Here is a 12,169-nt window from a genome sequence, read left to right as displayed (position 1 = left end):
AAGTGGGTTGAAACTATGTTGTATTTTAGTAAGCTTCGAGTTCAAATTCTGGTATCCATATGACTCTCGTCACACTAAATTTATCAAGTTCCCTCCCAAGAAATATTATTGTACACTCCCATTGTAGAATCTTACATAATTAACTACAGCAGACTAGGATAGAATACATTTGGTGATCAACTTTACAAAGATTTACGTGATACGAGTTTTCTTCTAAATCCCTCCAGCTTGTATGCATTAATCCTGAATTGTTTATTGCTCTTTGTTGAGTATACTATGAACAGAGGAACAACAACTGTTGTGTATCAAAGCCGAGAATCGATCGCAGAATCTGCACTGGGATCACACAATCTGCATCAATTTGTTTATTTTACTTTGTATGAAACAGCTCCTAAGGTTTTATACATTGCACCAGATCCCATTCAGTTATACAGATAAGATGTATTAATTTCTTAGATGTATAACTCAAAATAACGACAATTAAAACATAGATGTGTTATTTGTGTTTTGTTTTATTTGCGATTCATTACACCAATCTGCATTCTCAATTCAACAGGCTCTCATATAAATCCAGTATCAAAGCTTTTCCGAATCTATATAATCAATACGTCTTACATACACATGTAAATTATACATGAAAACCAATGTCTATGTAACCAGTACATGTGTATTAACATGTACATCTTTCAATCATTCAATGTCTGTTTCCCTTCTTAAAATTCAAATGAATTTTACTATCAAAGTAAAAAAAAAAGATGATGTTTTCCTTCCATCAGACATCTTTCCTCTTTAACTTGATGATTCTTATCCCGTTTTTGGCCTCTTTGATTCGCCACCACCGACCTAGTTTGTGTTCCTGACCGATTCCTGCCACCAACACCTGTCCATCAGGTGAAAATGCCAGACTGTTCACAAAACCAACCTAAATAAAGGAAATAAAACAGCCATTACTTGCATGTTGCTGAGTATCATGTACTACATGTATACACTGTATAACAAAGAAGCACAATCAATGTCCAATAACAGTTATCATATTTCCATACACAGATCCAGGGGAGGGGGGGGGGTCCAGACCTCCTTCCAAAATTCAATTTTTTAAAATTCACATACATGTAGTAAATTTACTTCAAAAATAACTTGCACATGACATTTCCATGTGAAAATAACTTGAAATCTACCTACCATAGGTATTGAATACAGTGGCTGCAATACTGTGTAATTCTTGGAGATCTTCCATAGTTTGATGCAGCCATCTTTCGATCCTGCTGAACAAAATCTTTTAGTGAGATCCAATTCTTTCACATGTATATGTGTAAAGTACCAGAGAACCAATGAACATATTTCAAGGACTTCTAAATCTAGTTTGGTACTAAAAACAACTAATGCCCTGCTATATAAAGAATGCCAAAAAGGTAACCATAAAGTATCTGTATCCTTCTAAATTAGAGTTAATCACATATAATCATATTCTATGAACAATTAAGATATATTTAATTTAATACAATGTCGTGTCAAAATGTCAAAGCTGAGGCGGCTGAACAATGGAGATCTGAGAGAAAATTTATTGTTAAAAAGTGTACATTACTGAGTTTTAATATCTTATTCATTTTCAACTTCAGTACATGTGTATTTGTAAATTTTTATCAGAAAAATTGTTTATATTGTTATACACAATTTTATTACCATAAAAAAATCGTTGTTCTTTACCGTAAAATTGGGAAATAAATGTGTATGTTATAACATGTGAATAAAATATGTACATAATTTCATTACTTTGTTGTGGTCATATTAATGTGAACTGATTAAAAAAGTTGTTTAAAGCTTGATATGTTTTACATCCAAGGGCAATCACTCTATATGCATAAAAGTACTATAAAATTATTAAATGTGCAGTGTTGAGAGCATAAGAAGGCTTGGTGGCTAGCTGCTGCCATTTTTTTAAATACTATATCTCCTTGAGAAAAGGAGCTCTGAATAAAGATGTAAGAAAATAATAAAACTTCAAAGCTAGGAAATTGGATTTTATCTCTACTAAATAATCATCTATGTGCAAAAATAACATATTTAAAATTGAGGGTAATCTAATGGGCAATTTGTTGACCATTCAGCCTCCTTAAGGGTGTGTTCTGTAATCCAAAGTAAACAATGATCAAACAGTCTTATACTACTGTGAGCTACCTGACGCCACCAGGTCCGTGTTATGGAGAGCTGCCACACAGGTTATCCAGTTGGTCTGGGTGCTGGAGTTCCCATTCTGGTCCTGACCGTGGTGAGCGTTCTTCACTGTCACCAGTGGCTTCTTCTTCATGAGGGACCATATGGATATGGAGCTGTAAAAAGATCAATGTAAGAAGTTTTTTTAACTCTAAAACTGGTTTCTGTTGTGCTTGTCACCTGTGTATCAATCAGGGAAATAAAAAATCAACTACCTCCGAGCATGTTCTTTACTCTGTCTACATATGTTTTTGTTTATTACATTTTGCCTTATACAACTCATTATGAATCACATAAACTTAAAACTTACTTATTTGCATAACTTTTAAAAATTCTATTATCTAAAAAAAGTTTATATCTGAAATATTCTAAAGGATCAATTGATACATGAAAATTATCTGCTGGTATATCATATAATTTACAATAGTGAATTTCATGTTTATATGTGGTACATGTATGTTAAATCATTGACTGTCAGAAACTCTGGAACCTGGTGATTATCTCACTTACTTGTTGTCAGTTCCTGATATAAAATTAGATTCATTGATGAAGGCTATGCAGTCTATGGATCCCCTGAAATCAAAAATTTTAAAAGTAGAATATTTCAAATGGAATAGATTTCTCTGTTGAAAATAATTAACTATGGCATACATAACAACCAATCATCTATGCAGTGTTGTACAAACCTAATAAATTCATACAAATACATAAATTTCAAATTTCTTCTTTCATATGACACAGAAATAGATTTAAGTTGTGTACAAAGCATAACTAAAATCCAGGTATAAAATATACACTCATAAAATCTCTTTCATTTTATGTGATAAGTGATAAAAAATGCTTTTGAAACATTAATAAATAGAGGTAAGTACATTAACAGAACTAACAGTCAATACAAAATAAACATCCAAATTACTCACGGGTCTCCATTGAACACTAGCTGTGACTCCTCCACGACTTTCCAGATTCGGATACTGGCATCCCTCCCCCCTGATGTGATAGCCCTGTCCCGGAACAGACTGTCGATTCCTGTGATTGCATCACTGTGACCAAATCTAGATATTCCACAAAGGGACATAACTTCAGCACAGTCTTTATTGACTAATCAACATAAAATGAAGCCTGATGTTGAACATTCCAAAGATAAATGTTAAAGTTAACTAAATGTACATGTTCCTGAGTATCTAGTATTAGTTTATGTGATTATAACAAAATAATCATAATTTGTGACAAAAAGAGCAAGTTAAGCTTAAGGCACATTGACCTTAAAGACATTTTCTCTGACAAATAAGTATCTTAATCATGCCTTTGTTAATATTTTCTATGTAAAATTACAACGAATAAACATGCTATTCTATCTAACCGTGAAATTGTTTCCTTGCTATATACCCATGGTGAATAGTCATCAGAACTATTCAGCGGTGGCAATCAATTTCCCTTGATTTAAAACTCCCACAGCTCTAATTTGTTTAATCATCAAAATTATGCATTACCGACAAATATCGTTTTTTTTCTCAGTATAATGAAATATCTATTTACTGACTAATCGAACAAATGTAAGTTTAGTATCCCCCTCAACAGCAACTATATCCATAAACTTTGCCTCGTAAAATAGTTGCTGTCTTGGAGGACAATAAGCCAGGCCAGTAAATATATATAAAATATCATCACCAATAGTGTACTCACAATGTTTCTATGTAAGCCAGCTCATCCACGTTCCAGATTTTGATTGATCGGTCATGTGAAGCACTAAACAACTGATGGGAGCCAATTCTAAAAGCCAGGCCCTGAAATTGATAAAAAGTGTCTCCAGTATTGTTGATAAGTACCTGTATTCATACAGATCAGTCTTGTATTTTGGGAAATTATAGACAGAGAAGGAATAAATCTGTAGCTCAAACACTAATCTTGATTACAAAGCCAAAGTTTTATTTATCATGCATGATATTAAAGAAACCTCATTCTACAATGAACACTCATAAATATATCCTTACAGAAATGGCACCCCTATGGCCATTAAATCTGTGAATGAGTTGGCAGGTGTCTGGGTTCCAAAGGAGAACAAACTTATTTTTTCCTCCTGATGCCTGCAATGGACAAATACTATTTAATTTCAAATAAGAACACACCTGCACGGTATTAATTATTATTGAGACAAAACAATCGTGGTACATGTAACGGCTCATTTTTTAAAATAGTTAAACTGATAGATTAAAACCCTTATTATACTATAGATACAATTCTTGATCTGTGTATCAATACAATCAAGAAACTATTACTTGTACATGTATTAAGTAGCTGTACATAACCATTCAAATCCAATGATGCCAATGGTTTCACATCTTTGTAAGAGTTTTCCCCCTTGATGTTTATGTATTATCAAAATAATCTGTGATAACGTCTTTAATGTTAATGGCTAAGTAAAGAAAGATTGACCATTATCCTCCTCTACAAAAAAGCAATCTAACCCTTGTTGTACATCTGCTGTATTAAAAGATATATTTAAAATATATGAAAAATGCCATGTTTGATACTACCCCTTTCAGAGTAAAAATGTTCAAAGAGGTAAACATGACAGATATTTCTTTAACGCACAGCTTACAAAATATACTTGATATGTGTCACTAACCAGAAATTTTCCGTCGGAGGACATTGCGAGACAGAAGACGTGGTCTGTGTGTCCTGTATGAGTGTCCTCCGTCCCTTTCCTCCCCCCAGGAATCATGTGTAGTCTTTTACCCTCCACCGCATCCCCTGTGAAAATCTCATCATCTCATCAATTCACATTCACAAATAATCAAATTTCGGCACCAATGTAAACCATTTTTAAGCTGTTATATTTAAATTAGTCATTTAAATTCGATGTAATATGATTGCATTATTCAATGCAGACTGGTGAACAGACGAATTGAATAATGGGCATTAGACATTTAAAATTCGCCTCATTATAAATCATTTGGGTCAGGCTTACACTTGATGATACTACAGTCTTTGGAGCCACTGAAAACGTGTCTTTTGTCAGGGGAGATAACCACACAGGTCACACTCAACTGATGCCCCCGCAGAACGATGATGTCATCCAGGGATGGTTTTTCATACTGTAACACACACAACAGCAGTGATGTAAAGAAAGACAACTGATGCATAAAAAATTTCAGCAAAAAACTAAAAACTGAAAACACAATAAATCAAATCCTTAATGCCATGGCACACTTCTGTTATATCTCACTAAAAATGAAAGGTGTAGTTATTCGATAACTATTTTTAATTACTGTATTTTTTATTGTGTTGCTAATTTTCCCAATTAAAGGCCTAGCTAAAACAAAAACACCCAGGTTTTTGACTGTAGTTATCCTCAATTTGAAAAAAAATCAAATTATAAAAATTGTTTATTAATATCTTAAACTTTTATAAATCATCTCTATCCTAAATAAAATATTTACCCCATCTGCAACAAGTTTCTGTACTTTTCCACTTTGTTCCAACTGTCAAAAAAAAAATGAAACAATCATAAGTCCTGTATGTATGATGTATATATACATTATTTCCCCGACCAGCAATCATTATGAATGAAAAGCATGTGGTTTGTATATCTTTCTACATATGGATTATTCCATTAATTATGGTTCTGAATGGATACTATATTTGTTTAGAACATAACCCATTTTTTCATCCAATCAGCAGTCAATAAATATTCTCTTAAGTGTTGTTTTTAATTACCAAGAATTTCTCTAAGGTCACAGCTAAGTCACAATTCAATTGAGTAAAAATTGATTTAAGTATTAAAAATTGATTTAAGTTAAATTGATTTAAGTTAAATTTACGCAATTAAGAATGGGCTCGGTCACTTCGCTCCCTCCGCTCCTTCTTAATTGAGTTAATTTTACGTATTAATATGATTTAACTATTAATTTAATAGTTACACGTACATACTCAAAGTGCCATCTCGCAAATGTCAATAATATCAATATGGCTGGACTGATTTGATTAATCAAATATTCTAGACATTTCATTTGACATTACTTACATTAATCACTTGCTGAGTTTAAAGTGGTTTTCATGAAATTTAAAAAAGTTTGGCATTCTAGACATGAAAAAAAAACCTACGAAATTTTACAATCTTCTACCCATTTAATGGAAGATTATCTTATTCTTACCAGGTCCTGCTTTAGTCTGTGAGATATAATGTCTCTGTGGATGTCATCCTCTTCTCTCTTCTCTGCCTCTGAATGATAGAGACATGAATAATTAAGGCCATGCTTTGATTACTCTTCATATTTTTTGGCCTCGAGTCATTCAATGTTATAGACTTCGCAGATAAAGTTATTTCTTTTTTGAACCTTTTTTTGATAAAGAATTAATTTACAACAAATGTGTTACAAAAGAAAATGCTGCTTTTTTGAGAGTAACTTAATGTTTAACATCTTTATTCCAAATAAATTTTGTATCTGAACGTGTCATTTCCAAGAATTTAAAAAGCATAAAAACTTATTAGATATTAATAAATATTTCATGTGTTCAAAAACAAATTAATTACATGACAAGAAATTCAACAAAAATATCATCTTTCAGTAAATATTCCTTTTAATTGATGTACAATGCAACTAATATTCCAAATAAGGTATCCGTACCTTCTTGCTCTAGGTTGGCTAGATATTCTTTTGCAAGACGCAACTTTTTTTCCTGTGCAGTTTCCTCCTCGTCTGAGGATGTCACCACTTCAGCCTTTCTTTCACCTTCATCACTGTCAAAAACAGATAAAAAATAGAACAAATAAAATAGTAATTAAGGTACTCAATATAAGACTATGAAGTCTGTATAAATATCACAATTACTGCAAATGCTGTAGATTCCTTATTAAATGCGAGGAATTTATTTCCGCGTAAAATCGCAAGAAGCATTCCTCGCAGATTTTAAAATCTCACTTTTATTTTTCAGACAGTTTTGAACTTTAGGAAATTATAACAAAAAATTGGTGATCGCAATTTTATGTTCTTATGATTTGATACATAACAGCAGAATCGGAGAATTAAGTACTCACGTAAAATAAGGAATTTACAGTAAGGTATCTTTAAAATAACATTCAAACGTTGTTTTGAACCTCAATGGGACCATGCAAGCAAATTTTTTATATGTGTGAGATATTGAGGTTGAAGTACAAAAAGAAACAGTGGTTGGGACTCAGACTCGAATCAACATGTGACGTCCATTGCACCATGCATCAAAAATCTAGATGCTGATGTCAGAAATAATACCCAATATCAACAGCACCATATCATGTTTTGTGGACATTGATACAGCTTGTCTAAAAGTGTATGCTGTCTAAAAGTGTATGCTGTATAAGTCATTGAGAACTTTATGTGTGCATTAAACAAGTTAATTAAGCTACATGTATTCCAACCTTTCTATCTCTGATTCACTCTCTATTTCTTCATTCTGCAGCCTAAGCTTCTTCCTTTTACGTTTTGAGGGTTCTCCACTGAGCGACACCTGTGGTCTCTGATTTTTTGTCTGGAAAAAAAGCTCTAAATATAGTATTACCAGTTATGTACTGGAACATGTACTAATAAATTGAATTTGCATTACATAGAATTACAGTATCTTTTAGTAAATCAAACAACACAACTGGCAATGCAAGTTTAATAAATGGTTACTTATTTAATGCAGTCATGTACATCTTAGTCACTCATATTTGGTAATATGTATCCAATGCTGATTTCAAAATTCAATTCTAATTTCTTACTGCTTGAGTTTGACATTGTATAACTGAATATATGCTTGCATGCATTCACTGATAAAATAATGTTTTACAGAGATGATTGGACTTCTGAACTCTTTTAACAACCAAGTTTTGGCAGAGATTTGGCTCAGCTTTTAATTTGACGACACCTTCACTGAATCTCTTGACAGTCCTAAATTGTTCATCATCATGCATGTGTGACGGTCAGACTGGTTCAAATACCGGCGCCAGATAGCTCAGTTGGAAGAGCACCTGACCAGAGATTCAGGGGGCCCCTGTTCAAATCCATGTCTGATACGTCAATATTTCTCCCATCCCATTACATTTGGTGCTGTGACCAAACCTGGAACTGACAGGTGAACTCTTGCCATGGGAAGAGCCTGGGGTGATCTTCAAGGGCAAATATCATTTGAGGGGGAGGAATGTGGCGGTCAGACCGGTTAGAATATAGGTGTCAGATAGCTCAGTTGGTAGAGTACCTGACTAGAGATTCTGGGGGCCCGGGTTCGAATCCCTGTCTGGTCAATCATTACTTCTCCCATCCCATTACATTTGGTGCAGTGACCAATCCATTACACGTCTGGATCAGCTATATTATCCATCAGCAGGTTTCACAATCTTTAATTTTCAACCACAACATGGTTATGAAAGACTGTTCCAAGATTGGGTGAAGGTGTCAAACCAAGTAAGAAGGTGGACAGAATCTCCTCCAAAACCATGAAAATCCCATCTCCTAGATAGAATTCTCTATCGTTAAAATGACAGATGTCCTACAGACCCGGTTTAATGATTGAATTCGTCCCATATATTCGCTTCATTCCTAAAAAAATATATCGCGCTGTATGTTGCCTTAATTTTCTGATGATTGGTCTCAAATACAATGTTGCTCTTTTATAATCCCATTTTACCACATTAACTGATTTTGCAACAAAATTACTGCCACTTTTAACATCTTATTTGAAATTCGCTGTTTACGTTCGCCATGTTAATGATATTATTGGAGACATGCCTTGTTATGACTCATAAAATAGATATTTTGTGGACTAAATTACATATGCATGTCCAAAGAGGTTTGTAATATGTAAAATGTGTTTCCACCCTGCAGATTATCTTTAACAGACTTAAAATTGATGAGAAGCAGATCCGCTTTGCAGCTGCTACATTGCAAGTATATGGGACACATTCTTACTGTGACCTGAGCGTAGCCTGGTCACGGTAAGATTATTCTTTCTACCCATCTCCTATCTCTGCATTTTTGAGTCAGAGTTTGTGGGGGGGGGGGGGGGGTCTTCTTAGATGATTTAAACGAGAACGCATATTCTTCCCTATGAACAGATGCTTCTATTGAATAGTGTCATAAATCAGGTATTTTTCTACGTTCATTTGAAACCGTACACATGGTTGTATATATAATATACAGATACATGTATATGTCACTTTTTAGCGTTTTTATCATCGATGAAATGTTGAATAAGAGAGTTATTGTGAAAGGAAAACAAAACCATATAATGCAGCATTACTTCATAGAAAAAATAATACCTTAGACTTTGATTGCTTCCTTTTTGATTTGATGAAAAATGGCATTTTAAAAACAAGACATGAACAACACGTTGTTTTCTAAATCGCAGTCAATGTTTGTCAAACGCTTGAAAAATACTATATGCTCTGAACCTTAAATCAAACGTTCAAGACACTAAAATAGTAATAATAAAACCCAACCTATTTTATTTTATCCGGAATGTATTATGCGTTTGGTTTTTCTGAAAATTCTATTATAGTATAATAAACTTTAAAAACATGAAAAAAAATCTATTCACACAGTTTTTGCCAAAATCACCCTCCTTATAGAAGAGTTAACTTGTGAAATAAATGGTAAGACACATACACACTTTTTATCGCAGCAAAAACATTTTTTTTTTCAATTTACAGAACAAAGTTAGAGTTGCCGCCCGCCCCCACTTTTTGGGGAACATGTGAAAATTAAAGGGAAATGGAGGAAATGAAAGAATCAATGAAGTTTTAGGTAGGGTACATGCATGTACATTTACACTACACCAACAACAACAACAACTCATACTGAAGCCCCCCCCCCCCCCCCCTTTCAACGGAGTTTTGGAAAATTGTACGTCTTTTTTTATTATTTTTTTTTATCATTATTTATCTATCTATTTTTTTATTTTGCTTTTTTTTTTTTTGCTTTTCAAACGTCATGTCAAATGAGTGGAGTCTGGCCAACATAGATGTAAGAAAAATTAAATCATGATCAATTACTACTCCTGACAAAGATACATGTAAATAATTTAGACGAAGAAGTTACAAACGTATGATCATTAGACATGCTGAGGACTCAGAGATACTAGCCAACCCGCAGATGGCTTAAAATGAAATAAATTGTTGGAGATGGTGGTGTAAAAAATTGCGATCTGTTGTATGCACTGATATATACAAATAACATAATTATATATATATATATATATATATATATTGTGTGTCCAAACACGTTCATATGTGCCGTGCATACAAAATATCTTAAACATGCAAGATGACTGTTTATCATGTACATTTAGATAACCATGTCTCATTGTTTATAATTATTTCTCAATTAGGACAATTTTTACGCATTGAAAAATGAAACAAATAATGTATGCTGCCCAAACCTCGATCTTAACTTTTTAAATTGGTAAGTCATCGCTCTAAACGCAAATCTCTCTCTCTCTCTCTCTCTCTCTCTCTCTCTCTCTCTCTCTCTCTCTCCAACCTTTTGCGTAAAGCCATTGTCTTTGTATAACCCATTCCCTGCACTTTTGTGGTCATCCTTTGTTTTTGTTAATTTGCAACCGTTCCAGTAAAAGCATAAAAAAAATTGATTGAACTTGAATGTACATTACACGAAATAAAATAAAATCAAACATTAGGCCAGAATGGGATCGGTCAAATGTTTTATTTCAACATTTTTACAATGATCTCTGAATGCTCTCTAGCATTGCATCAATCTGTTCAGAGATCTCGCGGTTCATATCCGCCTCATCTGAAATGATATGAATACAAAATGCATTATTCATTTTTTTCAGACAATTTCATCTTAGTAGCACTGAAAAAAAATATACATAACAATGCATGTATATATTAATGCTATTGATATTTATGTACATATATGGTAAATATTTACCGTCTTTTCTCAGCCACTTGAATCCTTCAAACACCGCCATAACGAAGATCGTGAATCCTATCATTTTAGTATCTATCAATGAGAAGGGAAACAATTGGATATTTCATTGAATTATAAATCAACCCGTGAAACATGACAAGAATCGTGTGAAATGAGAATTTACATTTCTAAAATAATAAAATTAATTTTCAGATATTCAGAATTACATCTACTTACAGAATTCTTGATGTCCTGGTAAACTTCTTAATGAACAATGAATACAATATTCCGCTTTAGGAATAATTGAAAACTGAAAATTTTCCGAAGAATATTCCTGGGAGGCAAGCAACACCTTTACTCAGAAATAGCTGGAGGGTATTATGACGTATGAATCGTGACGTCACAATTGCTTCTGAATCATGTAGATGCTTTTTTTTTTTAATTTACAGCTGTGAAGATATTATGACGTTGCATATCTGTGACGTCACAGTTGCTTCTGATTCATTTCGCAAACCCATAGTCTTCTGTCTCTCCGCACACAGAGATTTGGTTTGGTACAAAGGAATCTGGCGGAAGTTTGAATTATTTCGATGATATTTTTTTTAATTATTTTTTTTTATTTACGTATCCGATATCAAATTCAGAAAGGCATTGATGAAAAAGTGTTTGCTAGCGCTCTCGAGCGCTATAATAGCAACTACGTTTAACTTAGTCCTTTTTTACTGGAATACACATGCTCGACTCCACATTCTAGGACATTCTTGGAATACTTCTGTTTATAAATTGCACCTTGTCAATTTCGTTTTAACCATCTACAGATAATCTGAAGTTTTGTGTTTGGTTGTTTAACCTCTACATAAATGCCAAAAAGTATATATAACAGTATTTCTTATGCCAAGTCATTTCTAAAATTGATAAGTTTTATGGTGCGTTCTGGCGAGCGCAGCAAAAATTACACATACCTTGCATCTAAGTGATATTTTGACAATAATCAACTGACATCAAAGAATTTTCGAGAGAGAGAGAGAAAGAGAGAGAGAGAGAGAGAGAGAGAGAGAGAGAGAGAG

At 33.3% G+C, this 12,169-nt stretch overlaps 1 protein-coding gene and 1 long non-coding RNA gene across 3 annotated transcripts; both read right to left on the bottom strand.

The window, feature by feature from the left end:
• Positions 1-540: 540 nt before the first annotated feature.
• LOC105338559 (U3 small nucleolar RNA-interacting protein 2) lies at positions 541-9,631 on the bottom strand. 2 transcript variants are annotated; one of them, XM_011443738.4, is made up of 14 exons: positions 9,494-9,631; positions 7,616-7,725; positions 6,846-6,958; positions 6,372-6,439; positions 5,658-5,699; positions 5,186-5,312; positions 4,844-4,968; positions 4,209-4,301; positions 3,901-4,001; positions 3,135-3,269; positions 2,725-2,787; positions 2,179-2,330; positions 1,183-1,265; positions 541-922 (listed from the first exon to the last, which is right to left on the bottom strand). In XM_011443738.4, exons 1-14 carry the CDS (start codon positions 9,536-9,538, stop codon positions 773-775), a joined length of 1,407 nt encoding a protein of 468 aa, XP_011442040.3. In that variant the 5' UTR covers positions 9,539-9,631; the 3' UTR covers positions 541-772. The 2 variants fall into 2 exon arrangements, with proteins under 2 accessions (XP_011442040.3, XP_011442041.3); XM_011443739.4 differs by having other exon boundaries at positions 543-922; positions 1,183-1,262.
• A 1,245-nt stretch (positions 9,632-10,876) lies between these two features.
• LOC109620035 (uncharacterized) lies at positions 10,877-11,496 on the bottom strand. The gene is made up of 3 exons (XR_004596776.2): positions 11,340-11,496; positions 11,124-11,195; positions 10,877-10,982 (listed from the first exon to the last, which is right to left on the bottom strand). It is a non-coding gene; the product is annotated as an uncharacterized lncRNA (long non-coding RNA).
• Positions 11,497-12,169: the final 673 nt, after the last annotated feature.

The sequence above is a fragment of the Magallana gigas genome, chromosome 4 (assembly GCF_963853765.1).
Source record: "Magallana gigas chromosome 4, xbMagGiga1.1, whole genome shotgun sequence".
NCBI lineage: Eukaryota > Metazoa > Mollusca > Bivalvia > Ostreida > Ostreidae > Magallana > Magallana gigas.
The sequence above is the reverse complement of the archived record's forward strand: the minus strand, read 5'-3'. Positions and strand labels throughout refer to the sequence as shown.